General features: G+C 40.7%; 1 protein-coding gene across 5 annotated transcripts; it reads left to right on the top strand.

Annotated features, from left to right (window-relative positions):
* The first annotated feature begins 137 nt into the window (after positions 1-137).
* Positions 138-19,154, top strand: NBR1 (NBR1 autophagy cargo receptor). 5 transcript variants are annotated; one of them, XM_074926418.1, is made up of 21 exons: positions 138-361; positions 2,604-2,666; positions 3,972-3,990; positions 4,343-4,398; positions 5,239-5,457; positions 5,998-6,072; positions 7,153-7,370; positions 8,376-8,540; positions 9,038-9,244; positions 10,485-10,644; positions 11,129-11,416; positions 11,858-12,010; positions 12,326-12,401; positions 12,716-12,826; positions 13,311-13,499; positions 13,625-13,759; positions 14,362-14,716; positions 15,021-15,115; positions 15,635-15,713; positions 16,444-16,549; positions 16,904-19,154. In XM_074926418.1, exons 1-21 carry the CDS (start codon positions 203-205, stop codon positions 17,075-17,077), a joined length of 3,102 nt encoding a protein of 1,033 aa, XP_074782519.1. In that variant the 5' UTR covers positions 138-202; the 3' UTR covers positions 17,078-19,154. The 5 variants fall into 5 exon arrangements, with proteins under 5 accessions (XP_074782519.1, XP_074782518.1, XP_074782520.1 ...); XM_074926417.1 differs by having other exon boundaries at positions 140-361; positions 16,901-19,154; XM_074926419.1 differs by having other exon boundaries at positions 142-361; positions 4,376-4,398; positions 16,901-19,154.
* The last annotated feature ends 149 nt before the right edge of the window (positions 19,155-19,303 follow it).

The raw sequence follows: 19,303 nt of genomic DNA, 5'->3' as shown, positions 1-19,303 counted from the left end.
GCGGTGTACTGCGGGAGCACCGGAAGTGCGTGTCTGCTGACGGCGGCCCGCCCCGCCGCCTGCGCGCTGCCCGGCTCTGTTTGTTGTTGTGGTTCTGCGGCGCCTGGCCCCGGCCAACCAGAGCGGTGATGAGCATGAGTGGCGGGCGGAACCGCCAATAGTATCGCGCGGAGGATGGGGGGCTGGTCGCCCTCGATCCGCCATGTTAGGGCCGTCGGGCCGTCTACTGGGGCTTCGCTCGCCGCCTGAGGAGCGCGGCATGGAGCCGCAGGTGAACATCCGCGTTACCTGCTGCGGGGAGACGCAGAGCTTCCTCGTGTCCGACTCGGCGCACACGACGTGGGCGGACGTGGAGGCCATGGTGAGGGCTGCGCGTCCCGCCCCGCCGCGGGGCAGCGGTGCTGCCGCCGTGGGGAGTCTCGGTCAGGCGCCGGGGGCGGAAACACCTCTCCGAGGGCCCAGCACCTCTACTCGCGGCTTCTGATTTCGCAGGCTGTTAAATCTGGTGTTTTATGCTGCTGTAGTGTTAGTTTTTTCTTGTAGAGTTAGCTGGAGCTTTTACTCCTGTTATATACTTAAGGGGCTGCGAGAAGCCTGTTTTGAATAAAGTTCACGGGTCGCTTGTTTTTCTGTGTGAGCAGGTGGCCTCAGCTTTGTGCTTTGCTCTTCTCCAGAGTTATGAATACTTGGGTTTGGCATTGTACCCCTCTAAAGTACACTCTGTTCCTCTCCTTCTACTCGTTGTAGTAGATGTGTTGAAGTGACACTCTTCTGTTGCCTATAGAACACTTCCCTGAAGATTTACCTGTGCTGTCTGGTGTACTGGGTCACTAACACAATCTTGGTTTCTTGCTTTCTGGTGGTTTGTGTGTGCTGTTTTGGATGTAATTGTTGTTGCTAGTGGGCCATGCAGGCACAGGCAGTTGCTTATGAAGGTCTGTATGTCGTGCACTTGGTATATTGAAGAGTTTTTGTTTGGATGTTTATTTCCAGTGCTATTTAGTGAAAATTCCTCTTTTGGCTGAGGTTGAAATTGTGTAGTAAGGATTCTCTTGGTTATGATGAAGCTGTGCTGATTAATTTTTTTTATTCTGTAGTAACTGTTCTGGTTTTTTTGTTTACTCTCAAAGCTGCATTGTAAGAGTATTTTGTTTCTGTCAGTACTTTATATAAGGTATTCTCCTGTAACTCAAAGTTTGAACTGCATCATTTTCATTCGTATTTCAGTTTTCTAGAAAAGGCGTGAGTTCAGGCTTAAAATACTTGGTGGCAAGTAAACCGTGCGGGAATGTCTGAACTAGTCAGAATCCTGCATCAAAGCTGGAAGCAGATTGCTCTGTAGGCATGGTGTTGTCCTTAAATCTGAAGTAGTCTGAGAATGAGGGTGTGTTTGTTCAAGGTGTGGTGTTCTATTACGATGTTTCTCTAACCATGGTAGTACCACTGGGTGTCTGCACTATGTTGTGTGAATCACTCTTTTAAGGTAGTATCAGTTAAGCTATGTCTTTGCTGTTTTAATGTATCATTAAACACGTCTGGTGTGTATAAGGGATAAACTGATGCTGGTTCTAGCTTGAGTTTTAGGGGACCAATCTGTGGTATATAGATGGTATGCAGGGGACCAATGTAGATACAGACCACAGTTTCTTCTTCACAAGCTGAGTTGGTTCTCTTGCTGCAGTTGCAAAATTAATTTGGGACGTATCACTGGAAGAATCTGCCTGTGGCACAGTCATTGCAGAATGCATGTAGCTATGTCACTGGGCTCTGGTGCTATGTAAGTCCCAGCCATCTGCTGTCTTCTGAGACTGCTAGTGTTCTTCTTTTAGGTCCAGGCAAACAGAACGTGTCTCAGATGTGTCAGTTTTTCAGAGTTTCTGTCAAGAAAAATGCAGCTTGTGTAGGTAAATGATATAAAAATGCATGTGAGCTTCAAAGAATGTTATTCAACATAGGGAAGCACCTGCCTTCATCCATGGCTTATTTGATGCTCCTTGTTCTGCCCTATTAATGCAAAATATGAAATAGATGCTCAGCTTTATTCTCCTAATTATGATCCCTGCAACGGTTTATATGTTCACATGTACACTGCATCAACCAGTGAGTAGCAGAATGAGATATTTCGCTCTCTTTAGTAGTTGAATTAATCCAAGTTTCTCAAAACACAAATAGGTTTCTGGAAAAATGGTTTTGTGAACTGTCTTCCTGGTGGTTTTTAACGTAAAAGCATTTGGTGATTGTTGGCTTCAGCCTTCGTATATTGCAGTGTTTACCATGACTGAGTTCACTAACCCTGAGTTAGTCTTCTTATAATGGAAAGGGTTCTTGTTATTATTTATTTTTGGGTAAACATTAACTAGGTAAGGTGAAACATGAAAGAAATTAATTTTTTCTTCTCATAGAAGGTTAGTAGAAGGTTGGAGGCAAGGCAGTGTGGAGAGTTGTTCAGCTCTGGAAGAATGGACTTTGTAAGACAGTGTTTATTTAAACTGAGAAATTGAAGGGAGGGGCAGAAGGGTTAAAACATTTTTCTACATTAATAATCATGATTAACTGCAAACATCAGTAGTGCTGTGTTGTTTTGTGTTCTCTTTTTCTTACAGGTTAAAGTTTCCTTTGACCTGGACAACATTCAGATCAAATACATTGATGAGGATAATGATGAGGTAAAATACCTGGCACCCCACCCTCCCCACAGGTCTACCAGGATGACTGGTGTGAACCTTTCTGTCACTTGATACTTTGTAGCGGGTCCTTCAAAAGTGTCTGTTATGCAGATCAGAGGTGACTTTTTTTGCCCCTTTGATAAGAAAGCAGCTGTTAGTCTTGTGGTTTTGCTCTTAAGGTAGCATGCTGAGTTTAAAATATTTTTTTAGAAGCTACTGTCTTTCATTTTCTCACCCCATAGAAGAAACCAGCAGTTCTGTGCTCTGAGGGAGATGCCTCTGATCAGGGGCTCTTTTATTTTTCATTTTATGAGAATAAGGTAGTTGTAACTATTTGTGTTTGCAGCCACGGTAAAGCCCTGCCTCTTCAATCTGCACTCCTTCCTTTGAAAAATGTAGGTCCCCTGTCATTAGCATATGTTCCCTTCAGTGATCTGGTGTACTCAAATCCTCTGCTTGTTTTATGCAAATGCTGTAATCTCCAAGCAGATTACTGACTCGGAAAACAAATTGGTTATTTCTAGTTGCCCTTGTTGAGTAACTTCCTGCTTGGCATAACCTCACCCTCTCATATTCTTTCTGTTTATCTGGAGATTTAGAGTAGAATGTAGCTCTCAAACAGAACATAACTTTTGCAAACTCTGTGTTCCACTTGTTGGTTTTTAGCTCTACTAAATTGCTGGAATGGGGATCTTTGTGTTTGGTTGGGGTTTTTTTCCCTTGGGGAATGTCAAGATGCTTCCAGCAACATTCCAGGGAAAGATTCTCCCCTTATTTTCCAGCATGTATCTACAAAAATATATAGAAGCATCTGTTAAAGATGTTTATCAAATACTAATAAACATTGGTCAGAATCATGCAATGCTGTCGTGATTAAATAGCTTCTTGTATTAGTAACTTCTATGTGCAAAATTAATAAATGAGCACCTGTAGAAGACAGGCTTAGCTTGTATCTGAAATGCTTAACTGTTCTGTTGCAGGCATTAAAAGCAACCAACCTCTGTGTACTTGTATAGCAAACCCAGTGGTACTGGCGCCAGTTTACTTCCAGTAAATGAGACCATGCTTGCTCTGGGTGCTGGGAGGTGGCGGAGACCTTGCTGTGCAAATCTGATAAAGAACACGGTCTGCTCAGAACACCACAACATTGATTAATGATTAAACATGGCAGCCATAACAGATATCTGGAGGAGTGGTATTTTGAAAACTCTGAGTAAAAGTACAGCTATTATGAAAGTGTGTTAATTTTAAGACGATTACAAAAATATATTCATGGCTATTACTCACTGTTATTTCTCTTTGCAGGTCTCTGTGAATAGCAAAGGTGAGCTGCTACTTTACTGAAGTGAAATCAGTAAACAGACCCCAACTGTTCTTCATGTTTCTGGAGAATCAGTTGAGAATGCTTGCTTTCTGATTTTTGGATTTTATATATGATTGGGCACCAAATTCTTCCCAGAGGAAGGAGTTTTTGATCCATAGGAACAAATTGGAAATGACTAAATTAATGGAATGTTAAGTCTCTAGTTGGTGAGAACACATTTGCTTGTTACCGTACATACAACTTCTTTCAGTAGTGCTATTTTAAAAGATTTTGCAGAAGGTATGGGAGACACTCCTTGATGTAAGGGTCCCTAAATACTGTGTGCTAAACTTACATCTGTTGTTTGAGACAGGGAAAATTCACATTTCTTTCCCTTTTTCTTTAGAGGAATATGAAGAAGCTCTGAAGGTAAATGCTCTCTTTGACTTTTTTCAATACATTCTTCTCCAATGAAAATTGGTGTAGCTGAGGGAAAACCCAGCATTACCTGGCCCATGGCAATCAGAATAGCTCAGTTTTCTAGCTTTGGACACTAGCTTGAATGTGTTGCTACAATTATTTTTCATCTAGGCTAATTGTGATTTGTCTGAACTAGTTGAATAGGCAGTTGTGGTTCAGGCCCAGGAGCAGCCCATGCATTGGTTAAATGACAGGCTTTCTCACACCTTAAACGCTAATCCCATCTTTGGAGATACTGGGCTCTAATGGGGTCCCTTTAAAAATCTTGCCACAGAGACTATTGCCATGCAGTACAACATGAAAACTCTAATTAGTGTCAGTGCTTAGTTATGTTATAAGCAGTTAATTTTACTTAGACAAAGTAAGCATTGCATTCCTTTCAATTTCAGTTGTACAATATTAATGCTTTCAGAACTTTTAGTTCATGGTCTGAATTTCAAATTGATAATTTGAAAAGAATAATAAATTAACATTTAGTGTAACTTCATGAACAGAATATCTATTGTTTACTGGCTCATGTGAACAGCTTTATTGTAGATTAAAAAATTCCTGTAGAATATCTGCATGATCATACTTTTGTTTATAATAAACTTTTTAATAAGCATATTGGTAGCCTTTAAGAGAGTTGGAATAGTTATCAGCTGACTGTTCCTTGGCATTTCACTCAGTCTTTCTTTTTGTGTGTTAGTCTTTCTCCAGCTTCTCCAGTGTAGTGCTGTATTTTTATAGGATTTTGTATGCTGGTTGTAAGTGGTGTAAATACGGTGTGTGTAAGTACTGTTTATTTAGATTGCAGTTAAACAAGGAAATCAACTTCAGATGAATGTGTATGAAGAAAACTCTTCTCTGAAAGAAACTTCGTATTCTTGTTCTTTGCAACTACATGAAAAAACTGTGACAGAAAAGTTGGCACTTCTTAAAGATGGGAAGAAACCTCTTTTGCACTATTCCATGCTAGCTCAGGGGTTAGAAGAAGACTTAAAAAATGAAAAGGAGTTGACAATTCAGGTAGGATGCAGAGCTGGATTATATATTCATTACAACAAAGAATTCGTAAATGTAATTTACTTTATAGACTGATTGTCATCTTTGCACGTACATAAAACCTCTAAGTTCAGATGCTGATCTTCATTTTCAGCTACCTGCACCCATTGAAGCTCGCAAAATTGTTTGAATGTCTTCAAGAGGTTATTTTGATGCTGCATTTAGAAATATTTTTTCATGTTGACCGTTCTTAAGTATTTTGATAAAGCAAATGATCTCCTGAAGCCCTAATTGCCATCTAGTAACTTCTGGTTGACCTGATTTCTTTGGCTTTGATGTGTAATTACACTCAAATTCTAATAAGGCAGAAACCTTTTAGGAAAATGTCAGTGGCTTCCTTGTATTGCTTTTCTGCTGTTTTCTGAAGCACTGGAAATGTTTTATTTTGTGAAGATGTTTGAGACGACAGCTCTTTGAAACTTGTTTTATTGAGGTTTTCTTGCAGCTTTGCTTACTTAAGGTCTGTGACTTATTTTTATGGTTTGTTTTCCCCCCCCCCCCCAGCAAAAGTTAAATCCGACTAGAACAGGAAGAACAGATGAAAATCCTCCAGAATGGTTTACTAGCTACTTGGAAACAGTAAGCGTATTTTCTTCTGCATTTTAGTGTTCTTAAAAGAATGCGTAAGGCTCTGGGTGGAAAGGATACCTCTGGTGCCTAACTGTGTATATCTGATCACAGTTACTCTTGGTACTTGTGACCAGGAAAGTAGATGTCTTAACTATGACTGTATGGTGTAGGTGTTACCTTAAAAAGTTTGATACAAGCTACTTGTTGTGAAAAGTGTATTGCTTGGTTTATGCACTTGATTGGTTGGAGTGTAGTATAAGTAGCTGCCATGATAGCATCCTTATCACACTTCAGATGTCGTAGGAACTTCAGGGCCCTCATCCTGAGGGAGAGAGCATGAAGCAGTGTTGCTGTTAGAGACTCATTTGATCAGTGTCAGTAGGGTAATGCTTAAGGTTTCCTGAGATTTGAAGCATCGCATTTGATGACCTTGCTTTTCTTGATTGTTCAGTTTAAGAAAATACTTTCCAGAGACTACTGAGTATAACCTATAGGTTGATGTAATGTGGGTGTTAACTTGTTTTGAACAGCTAATAAACATCACTGAGAAGCAGTTAAGTATGAATGCTAAGGATTAATTAGCTAATGAGTTGTTGAAACTAAAAGGTACCGTGTACAGTAGTATATGCGTTTGTCTTTAAGCTTTTTCTCTATAGAGTCTCCCTTCCTTTGCCACCTCTTAATTAAACTAAAAATAGGGGACCTTAATGGTTGTATTTCAAACATCCCTGGTGGACAAAATGACAACTTAATGACAGAGCCTCCAGAGGGGTCTGCTGGGAGTTGTGTTAATTGTCTCGGAGATGAATTTCTTTCCCTTAGCGCAGGCTTATGAAGAACCACCTCAGTACTGTAAGCACAAGTTTATGATTTTAATTTGCCTTGTTAAAAACTATGGGCTAGTATTTTCTAGAATACAAATTGAGCATTGTGATACTTGTTTAATTTCATCTGGAATGTGCCAGGGGGATGGGAAGTGAATTCTGAACAGCTTTATGAATTATGGATTGGGAGACTTGGGACAGTGTAATCCAACTTTTAAAGGTGCGTAGGTGGGTCTCGTGCGTGACTGCTTTAATTTTTTTCCAGTTCAGGGAACAAATAGTTAAGGAAACTGTTGAGAAACTGGAGCAGAAGCTGCACGAGAAGCTTGTTCATCAGAGTCAGCCTCCAGATTTTTCTGAGAGCTCTATTACAGCAGCACCTCCAACTTCAGAGAGCCAGTCAGGGAATGGCAACCAGTGCGACTGGCTGATCTCCTGCTGCAACTGCCAGGCCCGAATTGTTGGAGTTCGCTACCAGTGCAGGTAGAATATCGTGAGAGATGGGAGTGTGGGGAACCCAACAGGTAGGGCCTGTGAACAAGTCTGGGAAGCTGTCTTGGTGCTGTAGACTTCTGTAGCATGCTGTGTGCTCTCTGCTGTGGCGGCTAGACCTTACCTGCGAAAGAGCAAGATCAGTACTAGTTTAAGGAAACATGATTGTTAAAGTGAGAGAAGTTTATCACACTTGCTATATTCTCAAATGCTCTTTGTGTGTAACATGAAGTAATTATAAAGGAAAATGTTTTGTTCGGGTAAGTAAACAAAAAAGCAAACCTTACAACCAGCAGTCTATAGTAGTCCTTTAGTTCTGACAGTCAGTGGGACTAAGGCAGGTCATGCATTTTCTAATGATCTTGCTGTTGTCAGTTTAATAATAAGAAATAGGTTTTTATGAGTGTCAGAAGTAAGGTTTTTAATTCAGTGAGGCAATTGCTGTAAAAGTACGTACTTTAGAGCTAGGCAGCAGCAGTGAATGGAATGACAACAGGAGTTTTCCTTTGGATGCTTATTTTTCTTGCTGGCAGGAGGTGGCAGGTTTTTTTTTTTTTACCAGTCCTGTTCCTGCAGGACCAATCTGCTTTGCATCCCCGAATACTTCAGTTGACTTATCCTCTGTATTTTCATAAGTATTCTGTTTCTGGCACTGGATTTCAGTATAATGTTTTATCATTTATAGCAACAATTGTTAGTCACTTGTGCTAAAGGAAGCATCAGGTTTTTGCAGTGTGTCTTCAGGAAGGAAGTGTGAACTGTGTTGCAGTTTTGGCAAGAAGAGATAACTGATCTAGATATTCCAGGTGGCTCCAAATATTGATATGTGAGTGAGAGAGCCAGCTTCTGCTTCACTTGGGCATTGCTTATAATGGTGGTATGATAGGGAGTTGTTTCTCTGCAGAAATGTACGGGTTAATTATCCTTCAGTGTATTTTTCCAGTGCATTAATCTTTGTCTGCCTTTTAGTAACCTTTTGCCTTTTCTGCTTTGCAGCCTTTGTCCAGCCTACAATATCTGTGAGCAGTGTGAAGCAGGAACATATGCCCACGACCCTAATCACGTCTTGTTAAAGCTCCGAAGACCTGTTCTATGTATTGCTGAGAATTACAGCCTTGCAGAGTTTTCATCTCCCCTGCCTGCTACTCTGGAGCAAGTTAGGTAAATGGTGGCACCTGTCAGAACCTGTCAAGGTTATCCCGATAGCAAAGTGGAAACATCTATATCAGGTTGATGTTCAGGTTTTATTTTGGATTTGGAGATAACAAGAAATGACACTCAAACTTTATTGCGAGTAGCTAAAAATAGCTCTATGCTTAAATGGCCTAAGTCATGAATCTTCCAGCTTTTTTAATAACAAATTAAAAAAGACAATTTCATGTCATAGGTGAATAGTAAACTTTGAGACCTTGCTCTTCCTTTGAGCATACTAATTTACTTTGAGCATACTAATCTGCATGTAGGTTTGCTCTTTCACTGAGACAGTTCAAAATACCTTCACAAGCAGCCATGAAGATGTTCCTCTAAAAACATGAGGGATCCAGTCTAGACACGAGATGTTTCCTAATGTCTTCCCTTTGAGACTGAGACCATGTTGGCTAAAACTAAATTCTGATCAGTTTAATGTATTGTAACAAGGTGGCTTATTCTCTCTGCAGGCTCCAGAAACAGATGGACAAAAGATTTCTGAAGGCAGAAAAGCAAAGATTACGAGCAGAGAAGAAACAGCGAAAGGCAGAGGTCCGAGAACTCAAAAAGCAGCTGAAATTGCACAGGAAAATTCATCTGTGGAACTCTGTCCATGTACTGGAAACTAGTGGCTCACCTACTCTGAAATCTGAGAGTCTTCAACCTAATACCTTCCTGTAAGAGATGTTGTTAGCTGAGCATTTGTTATTGTGCCATCTGACTTGTCATGATGAGACCAAGTTAAAGTAACAGAAGGAAGGTTATGAAATTGCTAATTTAAAGTATCGTTTGTCATTGGACCCTGTGAGAATTTTGTCTGAAGGGAATTTGCAAGGTGAAGTGTTTCTACTTGGGAGGAGAGTAGGAGAAGAAAAAAAGTAACTGATGGTTATTACCAAGAATTTACAGATTTAGGAGGAAGGGGAATGCCTAGGATTATGTATATATGCATGCATGCACATGCAGTGTAAATTAATGTTACTGCCAGTTTTAAAAAAGTGTATCGTCCTGATATATTAAGTGTCTGCATAAAGTCAAGTACATTCTGTGTGTTTGTTCAGTGCTCTTTTTTCTTTTTATGTTATCTAAGGCTGAGGATCATTAGACAGCAGCCTTTGCAGGCAACACTTTACATTTTCCATTCCCTTTGCTTTTATGGATGTACAGGTGTAAAACATGTTTTGGTTTAGGTTCTTCTATTCATCCCTTCCATTCAGGGCATTTAAAGGTCAGAATTAATGTTAATCAATTACACTTGTGGGATTGATTAACATTAATAGCTTGATAGCTTGAAATAACTATCTTTGCTTTCTTTTGCTGAACAAGCTTATTAGAGGAACAAAACCAATGTAATTTAGGAACTTTTTTTTTAGATCTTTTAAAGTTGGCGTGCATATGAGCTGCTTCACCAGTCCTCTCTGTACCCAAATTAACAGCAAAGCTTTGGGTTAAATCTAGTTTTGAGCCCCTTTGCTTGTAAGGTCAAATAAAAGATACTAGTGCTTAGACTATAGCACATTCTTTTTGATTCAACATCATGAAGGTAATGACTTCGTTCTCTAACAGAATAGCACACACAGCCTGAAGTGCTGGGAGACTAAATTAAATCAAGAGAACAGTGAACTTTTCTGTTAAACTTGAGTTCTGTAATTATAATAATACTCTTCAAAATAAGCAAATCTTACTTTGTGTTTCTTTTTTTCTTTAAGCAAAAGAAAGCCACTGCTGTGTGGTGTTTAGACTTAAGTTGAAAACAGCAGATAAAATGTTAGAATTTTGAAACACTTCTAGAGATAGAAGGAAATTGTCTTTCGCTGGTTTTAGCCAGTGAATTAGCAGCTGAATGACTTCCTCAGTTTTTTTTTTTTTTTTTTTTTTTTTTTTATGTATTTGTTTGTTTCTTCCCCCCAATCCAAGGAATCCTAGTCAACCCTTCCAAGCAATTGTCCCAACACTAAGTGCGGTGTTTGTGGATGAGAACTTGCCAGATGGGACTCACTTGCAACCAGGAACAAAATTTATCAAACACTGGCGAATGAAGAATACTGGCAATGTGGAATGGAGCTCAGACACAAAGGTATCTTGCCTTTGCTGTTAAATGTTACGTACATGCATGAGGAATCTGAATTCTGTCGGAACCTGTTTAGGATTTCATTTGGCCTGAGAATTCACAGGCTGGGAGTTCTGGGGCAATAAGCTCTCTGGGTACTCTTGACAACTGCAGACTCCAGGAGGAAGGCAGTCAAGGTTAACATCACTGAGTGTGTCTTCCCGTGCTGCTGTAATGCTGCAGTTCAACCTTGTTTGCAACAGGTGTGTTGCTTTTCTGACTCCAAAAAGCCTTTCTTCTGTGAGTGGCTGCGTTCATGGTGAAAGACAGGGATTTTTATTACTTTGTGGTGAAGGTGACGAATGTGAGCATGTTTACTAGCAGCCTCTCTTCTCCATGCCTAGTATCTACAAGGCCTTTCAGCAGAGGAACTTTTAAGTACTCCGTACTGTCTACAGTTTGCAGAGAAGTTTGTGAAGTTAATTTGTTTTTTTTCTGATGTGTATTTCAGCTGAAACTTATGTGGGGAAATCTGACCTTGGCTTCTTCTGAAAAAAAAGATGTGTTAGTGCCATCCCTTCCATCAGGACAAGTAGGAACTGTCTCAGTTGAGTTTGTAGCTCCTAATATAGAAGGAACTTACACCTCTCACTGGAGACTGTCACACAGAGGGGAGCAGTTTGGACCCAGGATCTGGTGCAGTATTGTTGTGGATCCCTCCCCAGCTACTGACTATCTAGAAAGCAATTGGAAGGATTCTGACTCCTGTCAGAAGGACAAAGCTTCCAGCACCAAACAGGCAAGTAACTCATCTGGTATTTGGGGCAGTTCTGAATTGCCGAGTAGAAGGAGCAGTGTATATGGTTTGCTGCAGTGGTGTAGTGTCCCTAACTATTGATTTCTAAGGAATTATTTTGGTTGTTTGCTTTAATTTTTATTTTTAATAGAAAAGATACACAACTCATTGCATTTGTAAGTTTTAAAATGGGCATTCCTTTTGATAGGCATGGGATTAGTTATCAGTCAGCAGCTCTATGTTTAGTTCTTTGATTGAACTCAGACACTGCAGGATTTCTCTTTGTGTTGGATCTTGTCTTTTTGGTGCTAAAATCAGTTGAATTAAATCCCTTAAGTTACTTGTGTTCTTGTAAAGCCTGAATCTTGTGTATATTTCCTGTAGTTATTTTATTTGTTGCCTGCCTAAGGGGCTTCTCAAGACATTATTTCTTTGCTTTTGCAGGATGCTTCCTTAAAGACAGAAGCAGGTACTCAACTGATGGGTGAAATCATGGAGCAGGCTGAAATACCTCTGCCAGCTATTCCTTTAAAGATCAAAAATCTGCCAAGTGAGAGAGAATTTTATATCCCATCTGTTGATCTCCTCACGGCACAGGTAAAGCACTGAAATTCAGGTAGAGATTAAAACAAACCCCACCTTGGGTTAGACATCAGAAGAGTTGCAGAGTTGGGTCTTTCTCTGGCCCCTAACAAGGGAGCACTTGGCTTTGCCTCTTGCTGCCCTGGCTGGTGTGCTGTATTCTGTGATGTGGATGTACGTTATGGGAAAATGGCCCTCTGAGATCATGCAGAGTAATTAACAAAGTAGAGTTGAGTTACCTGTAAGTTAATGGGCTCTGGCGCTGGGAAGTGCAGTGTAGGATTCCATTTCAGGGTTTGCTGATGAGAACTGTGGTGTTTCTTTCTGTAGGATTTGCTGTCTTTTGAGCTGTTGGACATCAATATTGTGCAGGAGTTGGAGCGGGTGCCACACAATACTCCTGTTGGTAAGGTTCTCCTGTTCTGTGTGTGTCTTTAGCACAGACAGCTGTCCTTTGTGTTTTTCTGTCTTGGCTTCTTTTCAGCTTCATATCCCCAAGACCATAAGATTCCAGATACTGAAGAAGGCTGCCACTTTCTTTGCTCAGCCAGTGCCAGTGTAATACAAAGCCAGTTGTTTATTTCACCTAATTGTCTTGTAAGATAACTGTGTTTTTTCAGTCTTGGAAGAGTGTCCCTTAAAAAAAGGATAAAACGTTGTCACCTGGAGGAAGGAAGGTTCCTACTCAGTGACAATTACCTTAGCACCCTTGTTTTTCAGACATGACCCCGTGCATGTCCCCTTTGCCACGTGATAGCCCCTTGTTGGAGAAACCTGGCTTAGGTCAGATAGAGGAGGAGAATGAGGGGAGTGGATTTAAACCAGTACCTGGTAAGTAGAGTCATGGGGAGCCTGGGGGTGAGGGGAGGAGGATATTGTCACTTTTGTGCAGTCAGCAGACTTGATGTCTAAAAAGAAGTCTAATTCTTTTCCTTCTTTGGAAAAAAAAAAAAAATTCTTTGGCTCATAAACCTGTAGTCTGGTGCTACTCTCCGATGGTAGAGATTGGAGCTTAATATGTGTAGAATTCAGAAATACAAACGTTTCTCTTGATTTGTCTGACCACTAGAATTGTTGAGAGAATTAACAATTTGTCCTTTATAGACTAGATTATACTCAAACACTCCAGGTGTGGCCCACATACTTCTCAATCGTTTTCACATTCAACTTGAATTTAATTCCAAAATCTTTCAATTTTAAAAAAGAATTAACAGATAGAGTTGATACTACCCTTGACTAACTTAAAAAAGTTGTTCTTATGCTTACATTGCCTTGTGGTGGTGTTAAAATAATCTGTTATCTTTCCTTTTCAAAGGAATGGTGGAAGCCTGCTTTCCAGCAGATACTTGCATAGTGAAAGTTAAAGCTGAACATCCACTGAACCAGGAGGAGGGGGAAGAAGATATGAGCGGGACTCAGTTTGTCTGTGAAACTGTAATTCGCTCGCTAACCCTGGATGCTGCACCTGACCATAAGCCCCCACAGAAAAAGAAAATCCTCCAGAGTAAGTACTGTCTATAGCTGGCTTCTCTGGCTTTACATTTTTTGCAGTCACATATTTGGCCACAATTTGCCCTGTGCTGCAGGTGGTGGCATCTCTGTAATTGTTTTTCACTATTGTTTTATTAGACTCTTTACAAACATCTCAAGACACTTTCAGTTGCAATATGATAAATGAAGAATCTCCTAGGATAAAAACTAATTCCACTTCCAAAAAGGAGGCAAAGATTCATCAGTCGGGGGCAATGACAGAAAATGGTTGTGGTAAGTTAAAATAGATTTAAATTTAAGGTAAAACTGTAGTAAAACTAGAAAAAAAAAATCGGATGTAAAAAGATCTGACACTCTTCTAGGAAATTGATTCTCATTAGACCAAGAGAATCATCATTATGTCAGAAAATTGGTGTCAGTACTCTGAACAAGCAGCTAGTTTAACAGCTACTTTAAAAAAAGGGGAAATTGAGGCAGAAATGTTCCAATCAGGTATTCAGATTAGTGCTCATATGTTAAGCATGGTGGGTGCTTCCCTATTTCGTATATGTAGGTTGAAGTCAGTACTCTAGAACTGTTTCTGGTGCATGTAATTTAGGAGCTGAAAACTACTGTCTAATTCTCAGTGGAGCTCTTATTCCTGTTTGTTATAAGCAGCACCTGTACATCAGCAGCATATCTGCGCAGGCTTAGCAGTAAGATCTGTTACTCTTTCACACCACACCCCCACCCGACAAAGGAAATGGTACCATTAATACCAGCAGCAGAAGTTTACAGTTGTTCCTGAAGGCTTGTCTCGTATCTGGGACCATACTGTCTGCAGTTATCCATACAAAATAGACAAGTGTTAATACTTCACTTTTTTTCCCCATTAGGGGACCTTGCCCTGTCTGAGAGAGCAAGTCCCTGTAGTGATACCGGCAGTTCTGATGAGGAAGATGATGATAATGATGTTCAAAGCCAAGCCTCTTCTGCTTCATCAGAGGATTATATCATTATCCTCCCGGAGTGCTTTGACACCAGCCGTCCTTTAGGAGAGTCCATGTATAGTTCAGCTCTGTCTCAGCCCAGCTTGGAGAAGGCAGGAGAACCTGAAACAGGGCCAGAGAATCCGGAAGGGGGAAGCCAGTCAGAGATTCAGCGTGTCAGCAATACTCTGACAACCTCACAAACACTGGCTGCGGTGCCACTGACCCCAGAGGCCGCCGACACCTCGCCCCAGACGCGAAGGTACGCTGCTCGGGCAGGAACAAAAGGGTTGTGTTGGTGTTGCTGTGGTCTGCAGGGTGTTGGCCCAAGCTCAGTGTCCACACTGAGGTTGTTGCAACAAAAGTTTTGTCATGTACTGGAGTAAACTTCCTAAATCCTGCAACTTTTCCTAAAGCCTGTACTCACTGATGAGGTGAGTACAAGAGTGGGAAGGAGGGGAGCGTGCGAAGCTTTTCCTTTTATCTGTTGTTCATGACATACCTACGTGCGTACATGCAGAGTGAAAGTAGTAAAAGCAATTTGGTTTTTTGCCTTATGTTCTCAGGAATCTTGCATCTCTTCAGAATGGTGTCTTCCAAGAACCAAGCCCATCTGCTTCAGAGAATGTGTCTTCTAGTCCTCATAATCAAATAAGAGAAGGTATGGACAGTGCTTGATGAAGGGTGCATCCTGTTGCTATTGCCTACTCCTTGTGCCTAGTACTGGATTTGGTGTCTTGTCCTTGAGGAGAGCAGAAGCATACCAAGGAGTGATTGTTTTTTCTCTAGGTGTTGAAATTTTACTACACAGAAGATTTGAATAAAGAAATAATTGGCTCTTAAGAAATGGTAGGAGAGTACTCAGAAGTATTTGTAGACATCTGGAAAATTGCCTTGCTCTGGAATGAATGAGCTCTGTACTTAAGCTGTGACAGTCACTGGGAGCTCAGACAGCAGTTCATTCTGTGTTAGAGGAAACACCCACTGACTAATTGGCCAGATGACTTCTGAAATTCTTTTGACTACAGTGAGAATCCTATATACCTAGTTTGTGTCTGGATAACTAAACTCAAAAGTATTCATTTTGGACTGAACCCCATTCATTTCCATTTATGTACATGTAGCATTTCTTCAGCTCTCATTAACTGGACATGTTGATAATTTTTTCTTCCTCTTCCAGAACCCAGTGGTGAAGACAGTCACAGACCAGGATCTTCTGGATTTCTAAGTAGTAAACAGAAGTGCTCAGAATACCCAAGGTAATGAAGCTGAAGCTGTGACTTCATGAATACTGTTTTAAACTGAGTACTGCTGAATTGGGCACCTGGGAAAAAGCACTGGCTTACAGATTTGATGTAGTCACTTTTGGAGAAAGGCCTGTCTTGAAAGAAACACATGCTGAATTATATAATGCTACATTTTCATAAGATCTCAGTTTCTATTTAGACCTGAATATGAAGGGTGAAGACTTGGCAAGCAAAAGTGTATGAAGAGCTCAAACTGAATCTTTAAATTCTGTGGTTTCTTTTTTTTTCTGGAAAATCTCAGGATTCTTAAAATAGGGATTGTTTAATTTGGCTGCAAAGTTTAAGCATCTTAAGATACTGAGACTGGAGGAATGAGACAAAACATTGAGCAGAATATTAAGTGACTTCAGAACTGGTAAACAGAAGTTACTCTGACCCGAATGGATATGTCACAGTGCATAGCTTTCATGTATAGATGTGCTCTTCTGAGCGAGAATACTTAATCCTTGATAAAAGGTTACGTTATGGAAAGCAGACTAACGCACCTGAGCATACAACCACAATTTAATCAAGAAAAAGGCATGAGCTTCCTACATAGCTCAGCTGCTGAAAAAGGGTCAAAGGTTGTTGTCTCCACAAAAACTAAATCTCAGTTGGCACATCAACAGGGAGAGACTTGCATTTCATGTGGAGCAAACACGTGGCTTTATTGACAGTAAAGTAATCCCTGACTTCTCTGCAGATACCCTCAAGGAAGCAGCATTGCAGGAGAACTGGTTAAAGGAGCTTTGTCGGTTGCCGCTTCTGCCTACAAAGCATTGTTTGCTGGACCACCCACTGTAGAACAGGTAAATGTCTGTCTTGTGTGCTACGAGTTTCATAGAATGTCAACCTGAAATTGTAGGTGTATGTTTTTTAAATGTATCAGTACTCTGCACAGGGCTTCGTGGCACAGTGAAATGTTAAGTCTGATGGCATGCTTTGAGGGACGCCGCTTGACCAGCGGATGGGGAAATCCATGGCATGTCTTGGTGTCATATAGGAGTAGTAATTCACCACTGAAAGTGAACATAAACAGCTTAATTGTGGACAAAAGGGCCTCTGCGCCTCAACTGTATTCCAGTTAAATGCAGGACCACTGCTTCACGTAGCAGAAAGTTCATCTTTTCATGCCTTATCTTACTGCCTTCTGTTTTCAGCAGCCTGTGGCGACAGAGGAGCACACTGCCACTCTTCTGTCCAGTCTGTGTGAGATGGGATTCTGTGACAGGCAGTTAAACCTACGGCTGCTGAAGAAACACAACAATAACATGGTTCAAGTGGTAACTGAGTTGCTTCAGATCAGTAACAGTGACTGGTACAGCAGCAGGTGCTGAATCTTCCTGGTGGAGGGGAGGATTTGTCCCCGCTGAACACTGCAGCAGTAGCAGGCTGCTCCTCAGCTGCTTTCTGTTTGGGGGTGTGACTAAAACTTTGGCTTTTCTTTGAGCTTTTGACTTTTTTTCCTCATGGAAACGTCAAACAGTGATTGTCACAGCATCTTATGAGTTGGAGACCAGAATTTCAACTGTTATTTGGACCTCATTGTTAAATGAGGAGCCTTTGAGTCTCTAATTTCATACTGAATCCTTCTGTCAGGGAATCCTGTAGAATTGCTTAAATTTCCACCCAGATGAGAACTTCCCCTTTTATTGCATGTAAGGATTTTTTTTTTTTTTTAGGCAGCTCAAAACTTGTTTTCTTGACTTCTAACAAGTTTTGGAATAGGAACCAATGTAAAATGCTGCTGTAAACTGTAGTCTTGCCTAATTTACAAGAGATGCCTACAACTAGCAAGTTGTTTCTTCTGATATAATTTAGTAACTGATTTGTCCGATGCATGATAGTAATATAACAGACTAAAACCTTACAAATTATTCTTGGAAGAAAAAGGTTGCTCATACACAAAAGCCATCTTGAACCATGAAACAACTCTTGAAAAGCCTGAAAGTGTCACCAGGCGTTAAACTGATGAATACCGGGAGAGTCGTTGTTTCTTGTAGCTGAATGAAGCAGGAGAGTGAATTTACCATCAGCGATTGAACCAGCTCTAGTAACAATAGTGCAAAACATCTAACAGGAAAATATAGCCTACATAAAATACCTTGTTAAAAATGGAGTTTAAGGGTAGGAAAGGACTAAGAATCTTTACAGGCTCTTTGTAACAATGTTAAAAATTTGACCACTATCAGTTTTCAGTATAGTGCAAACCTCTTACTCTGTTAGTACCACATAGAAGAATGTGTAGAAACCCAGACCCCAATTGGAGCACAAATTCTGGTAATGCTTAGGAATGGGAAGAGTGCTTGAGGTAGGGATTGTGTGACTTACGTTATGGTTTGAAAAATGGATTAATTTAAGCAGTTTTAAGTGTACAGTCTCCTGTGATGGTTCTAGCTGCTGTGTTTCGATAGACACATCTGTAGGATTAATTTTTCCTCAAGATTTTGCTTTAGATGCCCATATTTAATTTGGAAATCTAAGAATTCCCTTCTGAATGTGCTGAGAGAGATTTGATTCTGAAGAATCACGAGAAACGAGCAACATACACTGCTGTGCAGTGGTGTATCCATAGATAATTTTTCAGAGTCCAGTCCCTCTGAAGGTGACAGCAGTGTTGGCTACGTTCTTACTTTAAAGCAAACTTTTTTCCTTGCTGCAGTAAGAGACCATTGATCCTAAAATATTTTATATTACTGCTGCTTCAAACTAAGGTGTTCCTGTTTTGTCACGATGTAGCTGAAGCAGTGTAAGTATTGTGACTGACCAGGCGATCAGTAGTAGTAATTTTTTAAAAGACATTAATACCCTTAGAGATAAGATACCATTAAAATAATTGAAGAAAATGTATCATACCGTTTTTGTTTTAAACCTATTTTTATAGATTGTGGAAGATATACTCTTAAATGTTTATTTTGAAATACAGTAGAACTATTTTGCAGTGTTTCCCATCTCTGTACACCAGTACAGCTGTCTGCTGTGGACCAGGTAAAGATCTTTAACTTGAAGCCACTGTGTTTTTCCCCACCTCGGCCTAGTCGTCCTGCTGTGAGTACCTCTTGGCTTATGCCTGCTCTAGAATGAGGAGGAGGGAGGGCAGCAGCCCCTGACGTTTCCGAGCGCTGAGGTGATCTGCTCTGATCTGGGAGGCCCAGCAGGACGCGTGTTCTTTCAGTGTGTACCTTCGTACTTAGAATGTTCATGTGTTACATAAATTAACAGAACACTAAACTGTTTGAGGAACACTTCGCTGCAGATTGAAATGTGAAGTGTGAATTGCTGTTTTCCTTAGGTTACTTTTTACTAGGGTTTAGACAATGTATGCTCAGGCTTAAGATAGAGATATCTCTGTTGGCTTTGTATATTTTGTTAATGGATGCATGGTATAATTTATAATATATTCTAGAGCGCTGACATGATCTCTGTGTCTTACTTGGGGGGAGCGGTTTAACGTCACCTGTGCTGCGGGGGGAGGAGGGGGACGACCGGGAGCACCGGGACGACCCTTTTCTCGTCATTCCACTGAAACTTTCTCCCTCGGGCTGCTCACAGGGGGTCCGGGG

The sequence above is a fragment of the Athene noctua genome, chromosome 25 (assembly GCF_965140245.1).
Source record: "Athene noctua chromosome 25, bAthNoc1.hap1.1, whole genome shotgun sequence".
NCBI lineage: Eukaryota > Metazoa > Chordata > Aves > Strigiformes > Strigidae > Athene > Athene noctua.
Note: the sequence above shows the minus strand (reverse complement) of the source record. Positions and strands in the feature narration are given on the sequence as shown.